The following is a 19,902-nucleotide window of genomic DNA, read 5'->3' as shown; positions in this document are numbered from 1 at the left end:
CTCTGTCGACTGTCATTGAACGGTCTGCATGGGCTCGTTAGTCCTCAACAAAGTGGGTTCCCCATGCAACCCAGACCCGCTCTTTTTTTCAAGAGTGATTTTTGGCCTTAGTGGAGAAGTTCCGGGCGGCCAGTAATTGCATAGCCTCAGTACCAAGCCTTCGTAAGCACAACTAGGTGACTAGTTTCAGTCAAGAGGATGTGGGGGTGCCTTAACACTGGCCAGCTTTTGATTACACCAAGTTTCCGGTTCAGGATTGTAGCTTAGAGAGGATGATCAGAACAGGGCGGCTGGAGGGCAGTAAGGAATCTGCAGTTACAAACAGTACACATTGGAAATGTGTTTCTAAAGGTACGTAACGTGTTCTTCTTTTAGATATTTATAACAACAGATTTCTCACCTTTAAAATAGATTCCATAGCAATACCTCCTAGGGTGGTAGGTCTGTGGAATGATTCAGATCAAAAAGTCCTGCAGGATCGATCAAGTGAAATGCCTTTACTATAGGACCTGACAGTGAAGAAGTAGTATTTCACAAAATTGTGTACATGGATGCCAATGCTGAAACTTGTGAGATGTCCAGAACAGATATTCTGCATGCAATCATAGTGGTTGCAGCCTTGGCCTGGTGGAATGGGCTCCCAGTCCTTCAGGAGGCTGCTTCTTCACCAATGCATAGCAGATTGTAATGCAGAGGCCTATATACCCTGACAAAGTCCTTTTTCTGCATGACCTTGCCTTTCTTTGCCCCAGACAAAAAGCTGATCATCCTCTTGATGGGCATTGGTACAATCGATATCAAAGCTCAAAGATGTTTGGGTCCAGCCTATGGAGTCTCTTCTCCTCTTTCGAGGGGTGCGGCAGAGTTAGGAACGTTTGGGTGTGTGATGGACGGCTCAATGTGAAAAGGAATCATAACCCTGGGCAAAAAGGCCTCTCTGGTCTTTAACACCTCTTTATCTGGAAAGAAAAGTTGGGCAAGGTGGTGGGATGGCGTAAATTAGAATCCCAAACCTACGTTTACCACTTTTGCGAACATCCACGGTAACTAGGAAAGCTGAGGGCAGAATGGCAAATTGAAAATGCTCCCGGCCTATATGCAATTGCCTGTAGCATCTGTGGGAAAACAGGAATATGAAAGTAAGCGCCCTGCAGATCCAAAGCCACCATTCAGTTTCCCAGATCTAGGGCACACAGAAACTGGGCCAACATGAGCGTGTGATCATGGGCGGTCGGCGGACTGGTAAAGCAGGCGAGGAGGCCGGATATAGTGGGCTATAGTGTTTTTATTTTCTCTTAACAGTAGGATACGGTGAGAGAGAGTCCCAGATAAAACACTCAACAAGGGAGACGCGTCTTCTTCCGGGTTCCTCCTGGTGTGATGAGGGTCCGATGGATATCCGGGTCTTGGGTGTAGAAGCCTCGGTATGGTTGGAAGACACCTCGGAGGGCAACAAGAGAGAGAGGAGCCGTTAGTCACTCTGGGACTAGAGAATCGAGACCGTCACCGTTACCCGGTAGTGTGAGGAGGAGAAAGGAGAGTGAGGAAGGTACGGGATGGAGTCAGGGAAGGAGAAGAACAAAGAAGTGTACAGGGGGGGGGGGCGGGGTGCTCTTTGTACAGTGCTAAGTGCTATTATATACAAGGTGTCTAGGGGCTATTGGTGACGTGCCTAGGATAGCGGGAGTATTTGTACATGGGGAGGGGTTCGTACTATTTACACAGAGCACCTAGCGTGCCTTAAGAAGGTAGCTGGTACTCACGCGCTCCGCCGTAACTCTCCTCCGAGTTACGGCCGCTCTTCAGCCACCTCCGTGGGACTCCACCAATCTTCGGACCACTCCTCGATGTCTCCGTTCCCGTCTTCTCCGTCCGTCACCGCACTAGCCGAAAGCTCCTGCCACGATCCTTCGACGACTTCCTCCTCTCCTCTTCCGTCTTTTCTACATCCGGCTGTCGGCAAGGAGGTAGGACTTCCGGGATCAGGGGGAAGTCCTTCCGGTCCTTCGTCGTTCCTGATTGGGTTCTGCAACAGAGAGAGGGGCTGGGTTTCTGTCGTCATGGACGCTGTTTTGGTTGATTCGGTTTGTGTGCCTGGATACAGGGGTTTGCGGAGGGGTGATAGGCGGGGCTGGGTGAGTAGGGGTCTCGTGACCCGTGGGTCGAGATCACATTCCCTTCCCCTAGCTGTCTTTCTTGTACCCGGTGAGGAGACAGGGTAGCGAGAGAGATAGTCGGCGTTGCCCTGGTCTACGCCTTTCCGATGTAGGGTTGTGAAATGATAAGGTTGAAGTGACAGAAACCATCGGAGGACTCGATCATTGTGGCCCTTGTTCCTAGCCATCCACTCTAAGGGAGCGTGGTCTGTATAGATTGTGAATTGTCTTCCCTCCAGATAGTATCGGAGGCTTTCCACAGCCCATTTGATGGCCAAAGCTTCCTTTTCTACCACAGCATAGTTTTTTTTCTCGGGGGAATAACTTCCTGCTGAGGTAGAGTATGGGTTTCTCATGCCCATGAGGGTCCATTTGAGAAAGTACTGCCCCCAGTCCCTGTTCCGAGGCGTCTGTCTGAAGGATGAAGGGTTGTGAGTAATCGGGACTCACCAACACAGGACTGGATGTCAGAGCGTTTTTCAAATCGGAAAAGGCCTGCCACAACAATGGAGTGGGATTCTTAAGGAAGGCTTCGGTTTTAGCAGATTTTTTTAAGAGGTCCGTAAGTGGGGCTGCCCTTTGGGAGAAGTTTGGTACAAATCGTCTGTAATACCCCAAGAGGCCCAGAAATGCCCGAAGGTCTTTTTTTGTCTGGGGAAAGGGAAGGGAATGGATTGCTTCGGTTTTGCTTTTCTGGGGTCGTATCAGTCCTTCACCCAGGAGGTATCCTAGATACTTTACGGTCTGGGCCGCTAGGGTTGTTTTGGCGGGGTTTATGGTGAACCCATGTGATCCCAGGGAGGAGATGACCTGGTGGAGGTGTTCCAGGTGTTGGGTCCAGGTATCACTATAGATGACGATATCATCTAAATAAGCACCTGCATACTTAGCGTGGGGTTTGAGGATGCGATTCATGGCCCGCTGGAACGTGGCCGGGGCGCCATGAAGACCAAAAGGGAGAACTAGGAATTGATACAATCCTTCTGGGGTGGAGAAGGCCGTCTTCTTTCTATCCTCCTCTCTGAGGGGTATCTGCCAATACCCCTTACAGAGGTCCAACGTGGAGATATAATTGGCCTTCCCTATGCGCTCGACCATTTCATCGACACGTGGCAACGGATACGTGTCGAAGGAGGATATTTTATTGACTTCGCGGAAGTCAATACAGAACCTGACAGACCCGTCAGGTTTGGGTACAAGGACGATCGGTGAGTTCCAATCGCTCACCGACGGCTCTATTATACCCATCTTCAACATCTGTTCGGTTTCTCTTCGTATGACCGCCCTGCGGGCTTCGGGGACCCGATAAGGTCTTTGTCGGACCACCTTTCCAGGGACCGTCTGTATGGCATGTTCCGTGATGGTGGTATGGCCAGGGGATGAGAAGAACACCTGTCGTAACGGGTACAGGACTGTTTCAAGCTCTTGGTGTTGTTGTGGGGTTAACTCAGGGTCAATACAGGGGGTAAAGGAGAGAGGAACAGGGGCCGATGAGGCGGACAGGACCGGGCGAGGGCCTTCCCATTTCTTCAGATGGTTAACGTGATAAATCTGTGTTATACCACGGGTGGGATCCAGGTCTAATTCATATGTGACAGGGGTCACTTGTCGAAGGATGGTATAAGGGCCCTGCCACTGTCCTAGGAGTTTTTGGTCAGAGGAGGGAAACATCAACAACACCAAATCACCTACTGAAAAGACTCGAGGTTTTGTGCCTTTATCGTACTGTCCCTTTTGTTTGCTTTGTGCGTTTTCCAGATTCTGTCGGACTATGTCACGTATGACAGATAGGTGAGTTTTTAGGTTACTCATGTATTCAGGGAGGGGGCGAGTGCGGTCTGGTTCAGTTTCCCAGGCTTCTTGGGCCATGTCCAACAGGGTGCGAGGGGGTCTACCATATAGTAGCTCGTAGGGTGAATAACCGGTGCTGCTCTGTGTGGCGCAACGGATGGCGAACAGGGCAAGGGGTAGCATATCCTCCCACCGTTTGGCTTCCAACCCCAGTAGTTTCTTAAGTGTCTGTTTTAGGGTGGCGTTGTATCTATCGACTAGCCCATCGGATTGGGGGTGGTAGGCCGAGGTTCTGATCTGTTTAATCCCTAGGTGGGAGCATACCTGTTTCATCAAAGCAGAGACAAAGGGAGTACCCTGATCTGTCAGTATCTCGCGGGGAAACCCCACCCTAGTGAATACAGAGATGAGGGCTTTGGCAATGTTCTGGGTGGTGGGTTGACGCAAAGGTAAGGCTTCCGGGAAGCGTGTGGCATAGTCCACTATAACCAGGGCGTAATGACACCCACTGCGTGAGGGCAACAGGGGTCCTATAATGTCCATCCCCACTCTGCTGAACGGAACGTCAATGACGGGAAGGGGCTGTAGGGGGGCTCTTGGAGGCCGATATCTGCTGTGTTTTTGACATACCGGACATTCCTTACAGTACTTTTTAATGTGCTGGTATATCCCAGGCCAGTAGAATTTATCTAGAATAGTCTGACTGTTTTTTTCCTCACCAAAATGGCCCCCCAGCAGGTGGCTATGGGCCAGAAACAGAACCTTCTCTTGAAAGGGACCAGGGACCAGGAGTTGGGGTTTTTGTTGGGCCCCTCCCTTGCGGTACAATAGCCCATTTTTCTTGAAGAAGTAGGGACCTACGGTAAGGGGATCCTCTTGGTCCAATGCCCTTCCCCATGCTTCCTGTAGAATAGGATCCTCCTGTTGTGCAGCCCTGAATTCTCGGTCTGTTTGCCAAGGGTGTTCATCCGGGATCACGGGGAACGCGCTTGTGTATTCTCTCTTTTCTTTCTTCTTCTGTGTTTTGGTTTTAGGTGGTTTGCGTGTCAACACAGGGGAGGACAACCCTTTTGGAAAGGGAGCTTCTTCCCACCAGTGGGTCAGGGATTCAGTGGTGTCCTGTAGTAGTCCTGGTAATCCGGGATAATCGCTTCCCAATATTGCCTGCTCCGGGAGTGCGGGTATGAGCCCGACGGTGAGGGCGGTTCCGGGATCTTTGGGGTGTTGGACTTGTACCTGGGTGGTTGGGTACCTCTTCGTATCCCCATGAACACACTGAATGGCGACCATGTTGGAGGAAGGATTAACAGGGTGATTCAAGTCCTGAGGTCTGAGGACGCTCTGTCTACACCCGGTGTCGGTTAGGGCCATGAGGGTTTGTCCATCAAAATTCACCGGACATCGGAACGGAGGTGGTGTCGCCCCGGGAACGGAACATACATAGTTTCGGGCTAGGCCCACTTCCATCGGCTCGTCTTTGTGAGGACACACCCTGGCGATGTGTCCAAATCCTCCACAACTATAACATTGAGGTCCAGGATTGACAGGCGTTGCAACACAGGGGGAGGGAACAGTAGGGCAGGCTCTGGTCTTCTCTGTACAGGGGGATGAGGAGGCCGGAGACCTGTGGGGTGATGAGGTTTATGGGAGTGTTCCTCTTTTCCTCATTGACCCTCCTGGGCACGACTATAGGCACTGGCGATTTCAATTGCAGTGTCTAGGGTAAGCCGGGCATGTTAGCGTACCCATCTTTGCGTGCCTGGATGCAAAGACGCCAGGAACTGTTCCAAATACACTTTCTCTAGGATTTCCTCCTTAGTAGAGGTATCAGGTTTCAGCCACCTGTTGGCTAGGTCTTTAATCCGAAAGGAAAGGGCTCTGGGGGTTTCTTGGGGCCCTTCCTTTGCTTGGCGTAACCGCACTCGGTACGTTTCATCATCGATGCCCAGCCTTTCGAGGATACACTTTTTAATGTCCGCATACAGATTGTTACCCTGGATGTTCGCTTGCTGGTATGCGGCCTGCAGGTCGCCCGTCAGTAGGGGGCCCAGATAATGACCCCAACGGTCAACAGGCCAGGCGGCGGCCTGTGCTAGCCGCTCGAAGTTGGTAAAAAAGAAGTCCGGGTCTTCCCAAGGCACATATTTCTGGAGAACCACCGAAGGCAAGGAGGTCATGGGCCTCGGATGACCCAGGACATCGGTCAGCTTTCCCATAGCCTGCTCGTGGGTGGTTCCCTGTCCTTTCAATACATCATGAAGTTGGCCGCGGTCGTCCTCAGCGGTCTTTAGGAACCGCTCCATTAACTTCCCCAGTTGGTCTTGGGATTCCGCCATCCTGTTCATCACGGCCTCCATACCTCCAGGTGATCCCACTTCTGACACCAGATGTGATCGTGGGCGGTCGGCGGACTGGTAAAGCAGGCGAGGAGGCCGGATATAGTGGGCTATAGTGTTTTTATTTTCTCTTAACGGTGAGAGAGAGTCCCAGATAAAACACTCAACAAGGGAGACGCGTCTTCTTCCGGGTTCCTCCTGGTGTGATGAGGGTCCGATGGATATCCGGGTCTTGGGTGTAGAAGCCTCGGTATGGTTGGAAGACACCTCGGAGGGCAACAAGAGAGAGAGGAGCCGTTAGTCACTCTGGGACTAGAGAATCGAGACCGTCACCGTTACCCGGTAGTGTGAGGAGGAGAAAGGAGAGTGAGGAAGGTACGGGATGGAATCAGGGAAGGAGAAGAACAAAGAAGTGTACATGGGGGGGAAGCGGGGTGCTCTTTGTACAGTGCTAAGTGCTATTATATACAAGGTGTCTAGGGGCTATTGGTGACGTGCCTAGGACAGCGGGAGTATTTGTACATGGGGAGGGGTTCGTACTATTTACACAGAGCACCTAGCGTGCCTTAAGAAGGTAGCTGGTACTCACGCGCTCCGCCGTAACTCTCCTCCGAGTTACGGCCGCTCTTCAGCCACCTCCGTGGGACTCCACCAATCTTCGGACCACTCCTCGATGTCTCCGTTCCCGTCTTCTCCGTCCGTCACCGCACTAGCCGAAAGCTCCTGCCACGATCCTTCGACGACTTCCTCCTCTCCTCTTCCGTCTTTTCTACATCCGGCTGTCGGCAAGGAGGTAGGACTTCCGGGATCAGGGGGAAGTCCTTCCGGTCCTTCGTCGTTCCTGATTGGGTTCTGCAACAGAGAGAGGGGCGGGGTTTCTGTCGTCATGGACGCTGTTTTGGTTGATTCGGTTTGTGTGCCTGGATACAGGGGTTTGCGGAGGGGTGATAGGCGGGGCGGGGTGAGTAGGGGGCTCGTGACCCGTGGGTCGAGATCACAGAGCGTCTTCCAATTTGTCTTTCCGTAAGAAAGCGATGAGAGAGTAGAGTTCTGAAATAGAGCAAAGCTCTACATTCTTCTTCTGCTAGAGTAAAAGCCAGTCCCTATTTCAGGTACCTTAGTACTCTCTATGGCTTCTTTGAACAACAAAGCCTGCATCTCTTGACGTAAGATGGTGTTCCTCTGCAAGAAGCTCTGATGTGGGTGGAAGTAGTGGCAGGACAAAAAGCAATGGCAGGGCATAGGCCCATTGGAAGATCTGGATTACCCACCTGTCTGAAGTCGTAGTTCCTTCTCTTGGAGGAAATGTTTGATTCACACAGAGTGGTCACGTGCCACTAAGAGTAAACTAAAGTGGCTTGGCGGCTGATGCTGCAGGGAGTAGGGGCTGGGATGTTCGGTGTCCCTGTTGGCCTGGAGATAGTCTGCTAGATCCCCACCCGACCCTAGAAGTGCTGTTGTAAGGACAGTGAGCCTTGGCGTTGTTGGTACGCCAAACCTCTGGAATAGCCAGAAAAGGGCCAATATTACAAGGGTGCTGTCTTGCAGGAGAAGAAAGGCCGAAGGAAAGAGCCATGACTTGCCTTTCTTTAAAGAGCTCCAGCACAGAATCAGCCTTCCTATAAAAACAGGTGATACCCATCAAATATCATATACATCAAAGAGGTCTGTCCATCACCTGAGAAGCCCTTGGATCTCATCCTTGCATAGCGCTAAAGCACCACGCTAGTGTCAACTGCTCTGACCATGCAGTTGGTAGTGACCAGTCCAGAATTAATTAAATATCTTAACCATCCTGGATGTTTGAGCCTGGTTAACTACTTGCGTGCAAATCAAATTGAGAATAGGATTTCTTTGAGGCCCATCAAGTCTTCTGTTAATGGATCCCACCATCTATCTATGGGCTCCTACATTCAGTGCAGATGGAGAAGGTATTTAATACCAATAGTATTTAATATGGTGCAAGTCCTGGCACTGTTCAATATCCTAAAAAAAAAATGTTTTTGATAGACAGGGTGTCTGTATATTTCTGGATGGTCAGACATTTGCCTTCCATGGGAAATACACTTGCCTTTCTTGTATGGAACTCTTTAAGGGAAAGCTAGCATATTCAGAAAACTATTGACCAAACTAGGGTTAAAAGATTTTAAGCCTGATGACTATGAGAACCGGTCTACATTTAAGAAAAAAGGTAGGAATTAATATTAAGATTATGAGATCTCTGTTTTACATTTGTCTTTTTTATTCTTTAACCGCATGCCTGGCTGACTCCTGACCACTCGATCTCTTCTTCACTTATTTTCTTTCATTGCCTCTTTCTTTTTTCGTTCGAATTGTTCTTTTCTTTCATATTGATTGGTTTATAAATGTTATTTGTCGCACCTTGAATGGGGGCTTATAATACAATATCATTGTACAATTGACATTCTCTTTCTAATTTTATTTGTTAGACGCTGCTGAGTTTGCTTTTAAGCAATTTAATCCCTTTTCCTTATAAGTACCAGATGAGGGATTGTCACTTTTGGGATACTGGATAAGGCCACAGCAGAGCCAAGAAACTACAGAACAATTGAAATGTCAGCAGGACACAGCAGCTATGACCAAACTCAGATGGAAGGGATTTGGCATTGGTCCAATCAAACTTCCGGAGGAGACAACATTTGGAGCTTGATCGACCCCAGAGTGCTCCGAGTATGTTTGTTGAAATACACAACACCCCTTTATGATACTGTCACAACTTTGTCACTAGGGAAAAGCTCATAAGGAATCAAAAGAGGCAACATTTTATGACTTGGTGTTTTGTAATCAAAAGACATTTGCAAAAGCCCTCTGAAGCAGCCTATGAACACCACAGTGTGCTTATGAAATCACACTTAGAAAATGAATAAGCAGGCGTTGCAGGGTTGTTAACATGCAAGGTACCAAATCCCTCTAACCAGTATATAACAGATTTTTTCCCATGACGAAGACAGGGGTCTTCTAGGGTACTGGTCTGTTTTTCAACAGTGACATAAGTCACAGTGTTAGTGACCAACACAGAATAGACAGGAACTCAATGGGTGGAAGTTGCTCATACATGATCTGGCATCAATCGGCTATAACATCTGAATTGTATTCGTTTCTGTCTAAATAATTGGTAAGCATATATAACATGACTGCTGAAAATAATAGGTTTTGAATTAAAAAAGATTTCACATACTGTTTTAATATACATACATGTAGTTAGTTAGCCATTAGAATCTTTATATACTGTGTAATGTATTTGAAATTAGGCCAATGCTCAAAGACGATAATCAAGGACAATATAAATAGCCAAAAATGTCTACTGTATAGTTAATACACTAGCCTAACACACAACTGCAGAATACGAGGTAAACACCTATCCTTTTCTTTCTATCTCCCTATCAACCTGGTCCCCAATCTTAATCGTGTCAACCTTTTTTCTTTTCTTAATCTTCTTGTTTTTACTCTGGTATATTTAGGATATTCAAATATGGATCAAGAGTGACCATATGAAATAACCAGTATGCTTCTATATAAATGAAATGAGTTGCAACTGTAGTATTGCTATTTATGTGCAAAGAAATATCATGTTACATATAGAAATCACGAAAATGTCATATGGGATAGACACCATGAAAAATGTAAGCGGTATTATCAACCTGTGAAGAAACTAGTAGCTAGCACATGTTGTATTAATTATAATACTATTTGTTATGTACACTGAAATATAATACAGTAAACATATCCTTTTTATAAATATCTTTCACAGCATGATGGTACAGTCCTGAGGAAGGCACTTTAAGAGTGTCGAAACGCGTAGACAACAGACAGGAAACCATCCAACAATTGTTAACTATAAGATTACTTATATGATTGAAGTTATGCATATGCTACAATGCTTTTTTATCTTTTGTGTATAATGATGTACCAATTTTATCGAATGTATCTATAATATGTATTAAATCTGTATTTTGATATGTACAAACAATAGTGTAATATAATTCTTTCTTGTGGTTAAGCCACTCTTTATGTGCTAGTTGTTTCTAAATAAATCTGCCTGGGTAATTTACTCACACATGCTGTTTTTCAACAGTGACATAAGTCACAGTGTTAGTGACCAACACAGAATAGACAGGAACTCAATGGGTGGAAGTTGCTCATACATGATCTGCAGATCTTCTGTTGGTCAACTGCCTGATGCCCACAGTGTATGCCAGGCCCAGATGAGAACCACAACTTTTTTTGTCCAATGCTAAAAATGACAAACAAAAGAATACAAAAATATGCCCTTAGAGGAAGGGGTAATACTGAAAGAGGTACTGCATTAAAGAGAAGACATGCTAACAGAATATTTTCCCAGTGTCCTGCTGGATGGCAAAAACGAATCAGAAAATGAGTTGGCACGGTTGATGATGTATATGTAGGGGCTACGGCCTGCAGGTCAGGAAGGGAAACTGTGCCAGGCTTTTCTCATCGAGTACTGACCACACTGTGAAGTTGTTGCTGTCTCTGCATCGTTTTTTAGGTCTTGCGTGGCGTTGCAGCGCAAAGAGCTGCTCGCCTCGGCGAGAGATTTTGTGAGACAGGACTTTGAGAAGAGGGCTTGAAGCTCCGCCCCTCATTTCCACTGGCTGGCTGGCGTCACCGTTTATGCTAAATGGTGGCATGCCATTGGAAATTAGCTTTCTGGGTTGCCTCCCTTTGGCTGTTTGTTCCAGCCCACCCGGACTGGATCGCCTGCTTCACGGCTGTCGTGAAGCACTTTCTTATCGCAAGGAGGAGTGTTGTATAAACAAGCCATGCGATCCAGTCCAGATGGGCTGTCTCAAAAGGAGACAGGGCGCTGCGTGTTTATTTTTGCTGCCTTCCCGCAATGGCGAGCGCTTGTTGCAAGCGTCTGTTGCCATGGTCACCAAGGCCGCTATGCAGGCTCCATTGCTGACACATAGGTCCTTAAAACCAGTCAGGGTTCCTTACCCCTGCATAAGGTTTGTATTTGCAAATGTGTAGGAGCGTCCATTCTTCTGCCATGGGACGGAACTCAGAATGGGCGTTGCTGCTCAGTCCTCATGGGCCTCGAAGACATCCCACCTGCTACAATACAGAGCAAGTGCTTGCAACTTTCCTCTTGCAAGTTACTTGAGATGTACCGTCTGAGTTAGAATTCCCACTTCTTGCAGTGCTCTTCTAGTGGAGAGAACCAGCCACATGTCAGCCCGCATGACCCTGCTGTTCTAGCTGGCTGGGCTGCCGACCGCATCCCTAACCGGCTCCCTGGACCCGTTGCGCCTGGCTCTCTGGGCATCAACCGGAATAGCACATGGCAAGCATCTGGAAACTCCTCGTCTGCAAGTCAGACGTCAACCCTGTGAAAGGACTGCAGGGGGGTCGCCTTACAGTCAACTATTGGGGGATGGGGGTGGGGGGGGGATACCCTGAAAGCTGCGGCTGTCCGGGAGTTATCAGGGACTGTAATCTAAACAGCATGCCATGGCGAGCATCTGGAATCTCCTGTCTACAAACTGATCGTAATAGGTGGGACAAGTACAGAAGGTCTATTACTTAAAAGATGTTACCCGGCAAGGTAAATAAGTGAATTTTCTTTTTGAGGTAATATAAGTGAACCACCAGATTACCAAAAATTCCAAGAACCCCGTGTTGTCTCTTGTTCTTTACTTGTTCGACATTGAAACTAAGCAGCTGGTTCTCCCATATCTTCAAATTAATTGCTAATTTGTCAAGTAACATCAGTTGGTTTGTTTCCCTGATATCCTATACAGCTTAAGAGGCTGATTCGGAGTTCGACAGATGGGATACTCAGTCACACAGATGATGGCTATCCTGCGTGCCTTATTACAAGTGCCATAGGATATAATGCAATTGTAATACAGCGGACAGGATATCAGTTGCTTCTCTGATGGAGTACCCCAACCGCCAAACACTGAATCAGGTGCTAAATGTGTTTTTTAGGCTACTACAATTAATGTATAGGTATGTATAAGTGAAAAAAGAGAGAGAGACCGCTTAAGCCAAACCAGGGGAATAGGGTACTACTTAAAGGTAGAAAGAGTTATCCCTTGGTAGAGAATTCTATCAGATCACTCGGTGCAATGCTTGGGCGCACAAAAAGGATTGTGTCGCCCCTGCGTTACACCCTCTCACCACAAACACTGCAGCCCATATGGTAGAGCCCAACAATCACATGTACAACCCTTATATGTCAACAATAAAAAAATATTTTATTTAGATTAAAACATCACACATCACAATCTCATAAAAACCCTATAAGAATCACAGTACAGGTATCACATTCATATATGTATATATATGTGGCTGTCCCCGGGGCTGCGGGGGGGCTGTGTGCCCCCCACCAAGGCCAATGGAATGGAGCCCTGGGGGGGTGGCGGTCCCCGGGGGAGCCTTTGAGGCCCCCCACATTAAACTTTTAAGCCCTGGGGTGGCGGTCCCCGGGGCTGCGGAGGGGGGGGGATTGGGCCCCCCAAACTTTCTTTTTGTAAGCATGCCCCCGGGATTTGGCCCCCCGGGGCTAAATATCATCCAAGTGCGGTATCCCGCACTTCATCTTTTTTTTTTAATCGGCAAGATCCGCGCACCCTTTTCGCGTTTTTCGCTTTTGTTTATTAGGTTTCTTGTGCCTCGGTTCTCCCGAGGCACAAGATGACTGCCAACACTTTTGATTTGGAGTGTTGACAGCCAATTAGAATGCAGCTCGTGCACGGCTGGGTCCGCGGATCCACCGCGTCCATAGATATATATATGCTTTTAACTGTAATTTTCTCAGGAACTACTGAACGGATTTACACCATTTAAGAAAAAAGGCACGAGTCTGAACTGAGGACTACATCTCTGCAAAATTTGGTGTAATTCCATTCAGCAGTTCAGGCTGTAGCTGTTGCTAAAGGTCCTATGGGAAATTGCATGGGGAAAACATGTTTTGGGCCCCCCCTTTTTTCTCAGCCCCTGCCTCACGAATCACCCCAAGACTTTCAGGCTAGGAGCAGACCGGAGCGACCCACCAAGTTTAAAAATTTCGCGAGGATTTGTCAACCGGCGCCAAAGTTATTCCAAATAGAATGTTGCTGATTTCCTATGGAAAGTAGGTCATAACTATATCTACCTACTGGTATATATATACATATATATCCAATTACCACTCCTGGTGTTGAAATTCACCAACCACGAGATGTGATGGATAACCATAACCATAAAGCCATATATATATTATATATATATATATATATATAGCTGACCAGCCGACTGCGGCGCCCACCAGGGGGCAATCACACCATCAAGTCCCTAGAGTGACGCCCACCGAGGGGTTAAAACACGCAAATCATGAGGCCAACGACATCTAACCTCTCCTCCTTTTGCCGATGTCACTAGCCCCCTTGAGAAAGATCTATGTTTAGACCGAAATGCATTGGGACACAGAACGGCTAGAAAACTGCTATCGAAATAAAAGACTTTCGAAATCACCTTCAGGAGTGCGACTCACCTTCTTTTTTGTAAAGAAACAAGCTGTCATATAAAGCGGCTGGGTTCTGCCGCAGAGAACGCAGCGCCATACAAAGGAGCTCCCACTACTGCCTGCACTTGGATCCAAACCTTCTGACTGCGCAAGCAATTCAAGGCAGGGGAAGCCGCCAGGGACCAGACCTTGGTTGCAGGCCCTCATCGCCTCGAAAATAGGTATTATGAGGCGAAGGTGAAAAGCTGCAAAGAACATGAATTCCGTGCATCGCTCCCCCACGGGGCAGAAATGAGGGAGGCAGGAGCGGACTACGAATACCAGAGAGCCTCAGCTGACCAGCCGACTGTGGCGCCCACCAGGGGGCAATCACACCATCAAGTCCCTAGAGTGACGCCCACCGAGGGGTTAAAACACGCAAATCATGAGGCCAACGACATCTAACCTCTCCTCCTTTTGCCGATGTCACTATCCCCCTTGAGAAAGGTCTATGTTTAGAGCAAAATGCATTGGGACACAGAACGGCTAGAAAACTGCTATCGAAATAAAAGACTTTCGAAATCACCTTCAGGAGTGCGACTCACCTTCCTTCTTGTAAAGAAACTTGCTGTCATATAAAGCGGCTGGGTCCTGCCGCAGAGAACGCACCGCCATACAAAGGAGCACCACTACTGCCTGCACTTGGATCCAAACCTTCTGACTGCGCAAGCAATTCAAGGCAGGGGAAGCCGCCAGGGACCAGACCTTGGTTGCAGGCCCTCATCGCCTCGAAAATAGGTATTATGAGGCGAAGGTGAAAAGCAGCAAAGAGCATGATTTCCGTGCATTGCTCCCCCATGGGGCAGAAATGAGGGAGGCAGGAGCGGACTACGAATACCAGAGAGCCTCAGCTGACCAGCCGACTGCGGCGCCCACCAGGGGGCAAGTCCCTAGAGTGACGCCCACCGAGGGGTTAAAACACGCAAATCATGAGGCCAACGACATCGAACCTCTCCTCCTTTTGCCGATGCCACTAGCCCCCTTGAGAAAGGTCTATGTTTAGACCGAAATGCATTGGGACACAGAACGGCTAGAAAACTGCTATCGAAATAAAAGACTTTCGAAATCACCTTCAGGAGTGCGACTCACCTTCTTTCTTGTAAAGAAACTTGCTGTCATATAAAGCGGCTGGGTCCTGCCGCAGAGAACCTGCCGCAGAGAAGGCACCGCCATACAAAGGAGCTCCCACTACTGCCTGCACTTGGATCCAAACCTTCTGACTGCGCAAGCAATTCAAGGCAGGGGAAGCCGCCAGGGACCAGACCTTGGTTACAGGCCCTCATCACCTCGAAAATAGGTATTAAGAGGCGAAGGTGAAAAGCAGCAAAGAACATGATTTCCGTGCATCGCTCCCCCACGGGGCAGCAATGAGGGAGGCAGGAGCGGACTACGAATACCAGAGAGCCTCAGCTGACCAGCCGACTGCGGCGCCCACCAGGGGGCAATCACACCATCAAGTCCCTAGAGTGACGCCCACCGAGGGGTTAAAATACGCAAATCATGAGGCCAACGACATTTAACCTCTCCTCCTTTTGCCGATGCCACTAGTCCCCTTGAGAAAGGTCTATGTTTAGACCGAAATGCATTGGGACACAGAACGGCTAGAAAACTGCTATCAAAATAAGACTTTCGAAATCACCTTCAGGAGTGCGACTCACCTTCTTTCTTGTAAAGAAACTTGCTGTTATATATATATATATATATATATATATATATATATATATATATATATATATATATATATATATATATCCAGGTTCCACTCTCCACGTAGCCTTTCTCACCACGCTTCCACAGAATAGAGAGAGACTGACTCGTTTTTCGTTCAGCAGCCGCTGGTATTTTTTATATCATATTTTCAATAGTGCATTGCTGTGCCACAAACCAAACGCGTTTCGGCGTTCCCTGACGCCTTGATCGCTGGTAATTAGTGTACAAAACCCTCCTACTTTTTGAAAGAACTAGACCCCATGTGATTGGCCACGGTCACAGTAGTAAAAATGAACGAGATACTTTCAAAGCATTGAACAATCCAACAGCGAATAAAATATACGTAAAACAGATTACATGCATTTAAATTCTGTCTGTGCACTTTGTAAATTCCTATGCAATGTAATTCTCAATCAGAAATGTATATTGTAATTGAACAGAGATACAATTTGCATACTTCGTGCAGAATAGTTATACATTTTTTACTATTTCTACCAAATCAATTGTAACCTGTTTAAATAGTTTCACTATTATATATCGAAGCTGTTGGTATGTAATTTCATTTCAAATACCTCTGTGTCCAAAGAATTCACCCATATATGTGCAAAGTGCAAAAAACATTTTTCAGAATATTTTACATTTCGAAGTTCTATTGATTCTACTTCCAGCCGGGAGTATATAATCATATATGTACTTCGGAGTTTCATTAAAATATCAGGAGTGGGTCAAGGGTTGGGGAGACAGATGATTTGAAGTTTAAAGGCTAAAATTCAAGACTGAATCAATTTAATGTGCAATTCAATAAACTTATAACTGTACAAATACAATATGCCATTCAATAAACTAGACATATATTATTAGTTTCAATTTCATATTTTAGTGACATGAGTCTCATGATTTTATATTTGCCCACAAATCAGGATTCGAATTTTTATGTGTATCACCACATCATTATCATTTGAAGTATAAATTGTTAAAGTCCGTGATTTACATTCATAGCTTTTAAATAGATGATAGAATTTCATGTATTTCATCTGAGGTTTCCATAAATAATATCATCTATTAACTACACAGTATATATATAGCTTTATGGTTATCCATCACATCTCTATTGCATCATTTTGCAGGATATAGAAATATTCTGCAAAGCTATTCAAGAAACTTTATTATGAAATAACCTAGCAAAACGTGAAGAAACTATGATACCTAAAACAAATTAGGTCAGGCACTAAATGTAAATGTAAATGTATTTGAGCTTATATAGCGCACAGCTACCCACAAAGGGTTTCCCGGCGCTTGCTTAGGGAACCCGTCCTGGTATTCCCCTGTGAGATAACCCCGGCAGGGTATCCACAAGGTGAAAGCCAGGCATCCCGCCGCGAGGGGCCGTTGTGGAGATTAAGCAAGCTATTGCCCAGAGTCGCAGAGTGTGAACCCGTGAGTCGAGAAGGCACCGGAGCGAGAATTATCATGTCCGTGGAATTTTTGAGCCCAAGACCCGCCGAGGCGGGGAATTGAACCCTGGTCCAGGGCCGATCTCAGCTTCCGGGTCTGCCGCCTCTAACCCCTGAGCCACACTTCTCCACTAGCCAGAACCATATGATTTTACTAAAATAATATGATAATATACATAATTAATAGGGCTTTCATAAACCCTCTTCTTCCAGTGGTCAGTTATTGTGTCATTGCATTGTTCTATCGCCCATACAGTCTGGGGTGCGGTCATTGGAAAACTTGTCTGTGATTGACAGCATTCTACCCCTTCATAAGCGGCCCATCCACACACAAAGTAGCTCATTTATGTGCCAGGGACTATCACAGCGTGAACTTTTTTAACACAAAAATATTTTTCATTTTAGGCACTGATTTAAAGAACATTTTTTAACTAATGAGGGACGGGCAACTTCCCCAAAAAGTACGTTTTGCAAAAACCAGGACAAAACTAAGCAAGCATTGACAGAGCAAAAAGGCTGGTGTACAACATACAGACCTATAGGCTTAGTGAATGCTTGTTAAAATTGCTCCAGAATTCTTTAAAACTGCAAGGAAGATTGTAAAGTATATTAGCATGTTTTAGAGATAATGATAAAGAATATATTTCCTCTCGGATTAGATCTCTGACAGTAAACCCTGAGATGTACACTTTTCGATGGTCTCATCTGTGAATATTTACACCTACTAGTCGCTATCATGCTCATCACTTCCCTGTAACCCTACTGACCCTTTCTCACTTATAAGAAACTCTTTCACACGTTAGACCACCTCTCACCTGTCAGGCCTGCTCCTGCTGCTCCAAAGAGTGAGGCCATGATGGCAATTCCAGCTGTCGAGCCCAGGGCAGCAGCCCCTGCAGTTCCAATAATAGTTGCAGCTCCAGCAGCAACAAAAGGGGCTGCCAGCCCCCCTGTCAGACCTAAGCGGAAAAAGAGAGAGTCAGAAGAGCCAGAAAAGAGAGATCAGAATAAGGAGGCGAGGTGGTTCAAGATCACTAATAAAAGCTGATGTGAATGTAAGGTCAGACCAATGAGCAAAAGGAGATCCAACATCACAACTAGGTCAATGATATAGCACAAGAAAAGGGCCAGGACACATCTCAGGAAGGGCTAATAGGGGAATCATAAAAAGTAGGACTGGGAGTCCAAAATTAACCCTTTGATAGCACACATCTCTGTGTCTGACATTCAAGTGTGAACTCGGATTACTCCCATGAACTGTGTTGTGGGTCTATCAACTTCAGAATCTTTCCTGCTGTGACAGACAGCGTTTCAAGATGAAAGAAGAAAAGGAAAAATGTACACTTTAAAAGAAGCAGAAGCCCAACATAAAAAGTCAGTGTCTCAGGCCCTAAATCAAATTTAATGTCTGGAAATGGACTGAAAGAGGGTGGGGTTGAAAGGCCAAAATGTTTAATCTGCCAAGCAGACAGGCTTTGTGAGAAGAGGAAGCTCTACAAGACTTCTGACTGTGACCAGGACTGGGGCAAAGGCCTGCTAGTCTCTCTGCTGGGTATTGGAACATTGTTATTGTTAAATGGGATTTCTAAAGTGCATTATTACCGACAGGTCTCTAAGCGCTGCGAGAGAGAACCCAACCTGGGCACATCTACAGGAGTGTGCCTTGAAAACTTGGCTTAGGTAGTGCCCCAGTCTTCAACAAAAAGGAGTGTTTTTAGTTTCTTCCTGAATGGAAGCATGACAGGTTCTTTACGAAGGCTAGCAGGTAGCTTGTTCCAGAGTTGGGGGGGGATCATTGAGGAACAGGCCCTGCCCCCTTTTGAAGAGGTATTAAAATGGGGGCAGGCCAGCATCCATGGAGCGGAGGGACCATCCTGGCTTACATAGCTTACCAGTCGGTCTCTGATGTAAACTGGGGCCTGGCCGTGGATAGCTTTATGGGCTATGCAAAGTGCTTTGAACATGGTTCTTTGCTTAACCGGGAGCCAGAGCAACTGCTGCAGTAGGGGGGTGGCGTGTGCCCGCCTTGGGAGTCTGAAAATCAGTCTGGCAGCCTCATTCATGAATACCTGGAGTTTTGCAAGCAGCTTCTCCGGGAGGCCAATGTACAGGGAATTACCATAGTCCAGACGTGAAACAATCATTGCTGACACTACCATCCGGAGTGCCATAAAAGAAAGGAGGGGGCGAGTCGTCGTAGCTGTCTTAACAGGTCCACACATGTTCCCACCATGGAATATACCTGGTGAGCCATGGAGAGCTTGGCATCGATTTTTATGCCAAGGCTCTTTACCACTTGGGCTGGTTTGGGGATAGTGCCAAGCTCTTGTGGCCAAAAGATGTCACACCAAGGATTGGTATCCATGTTAATTGCCAGGACCTCAGTTTTATCCGAGTTAATTTTAAGGGAGTTGGAAGTCATGCAGTTGACCGTATACTTCAGGATATTCTGCACCCGCCCGTGGGCTGTGGGGGAGTTGTCAATCTGGATGATAATTTGGGTGTCATCTGCATAATTAAAAACTTGCCACTCCATGCGGCTCAGTGCAGCCACCAGAGGCTGAAGATAAGCATTGAAGAGGAGGGGGGACAACGCTGAACCCTGGGGTACCCCGCGTGAGAGCTCGCCGGTGTTGGACATCTGATTAGCCAGTTGGACCTGTTGGGATCGGTCTGACAGGAAGGACGAGAACCACTGTAAAGCTGTGCCCTGGATGCCCAGCGCCAAGATTCGTGACAGGAGTTGGCTATAATTGACCGTGTCGAATGCCGCAGACAGATCCAATAGGACCAGGGTGCAAGGTTTCCTGTTGTCGACCATGGTCCTAAGTTCATTTGTCACTGCCAGCCTTACCAATTCGGTACTATGATGGGCCCTAAAACCTGCCTGTTTTATTTGTAGTAGCTGATTTACCTCGATCTGG

At 47.0% G+C, this 19,902-nt stretch overlaps 1 protein-coding gene across 2 annotated transcripts in view; it reads right to left on the bottom strand.

The window, feature by feature from the left end:
- The window catches only part of TMCO4 (transmembrane and coiled-coil domains 4), a 572,429-nt gene that overhangs the window by 300,497 nt on the left and 252,030 nt on the right, over positions 1–19,902 (bottom strand). For both annotated transcript variants that reach the window (XM_086921564.1, XM_086921566.1), the window contains exon 7: positions 17,794–17,937. In XM_086921564.1, the coding sequence (XP_086777690.1) occupies positions 17,794–17,937 (144 nt within the window). The remainder of the gene's footprint in view (positions 1–17,793; positions 17,938–19,902) is intronic.

The sequence above is a fragment of the Lissotriton vulgaris genome, chromosome 5 (assembly GCF_964263255.1).
Source record: "Lissotriton vulgaris chromosome 5, aLisVul1.2, whole genome shotgun sequence".
Lineage (NCBI taxonomy): Eukaryota > Metazoa > Chordata > Amphibia > Caudata > Salamandridae > Lissotriton > Lissotriton vulgaris.
This window is presented reverse-complemented; position numbering and strand designations above follow the sequence as displayed.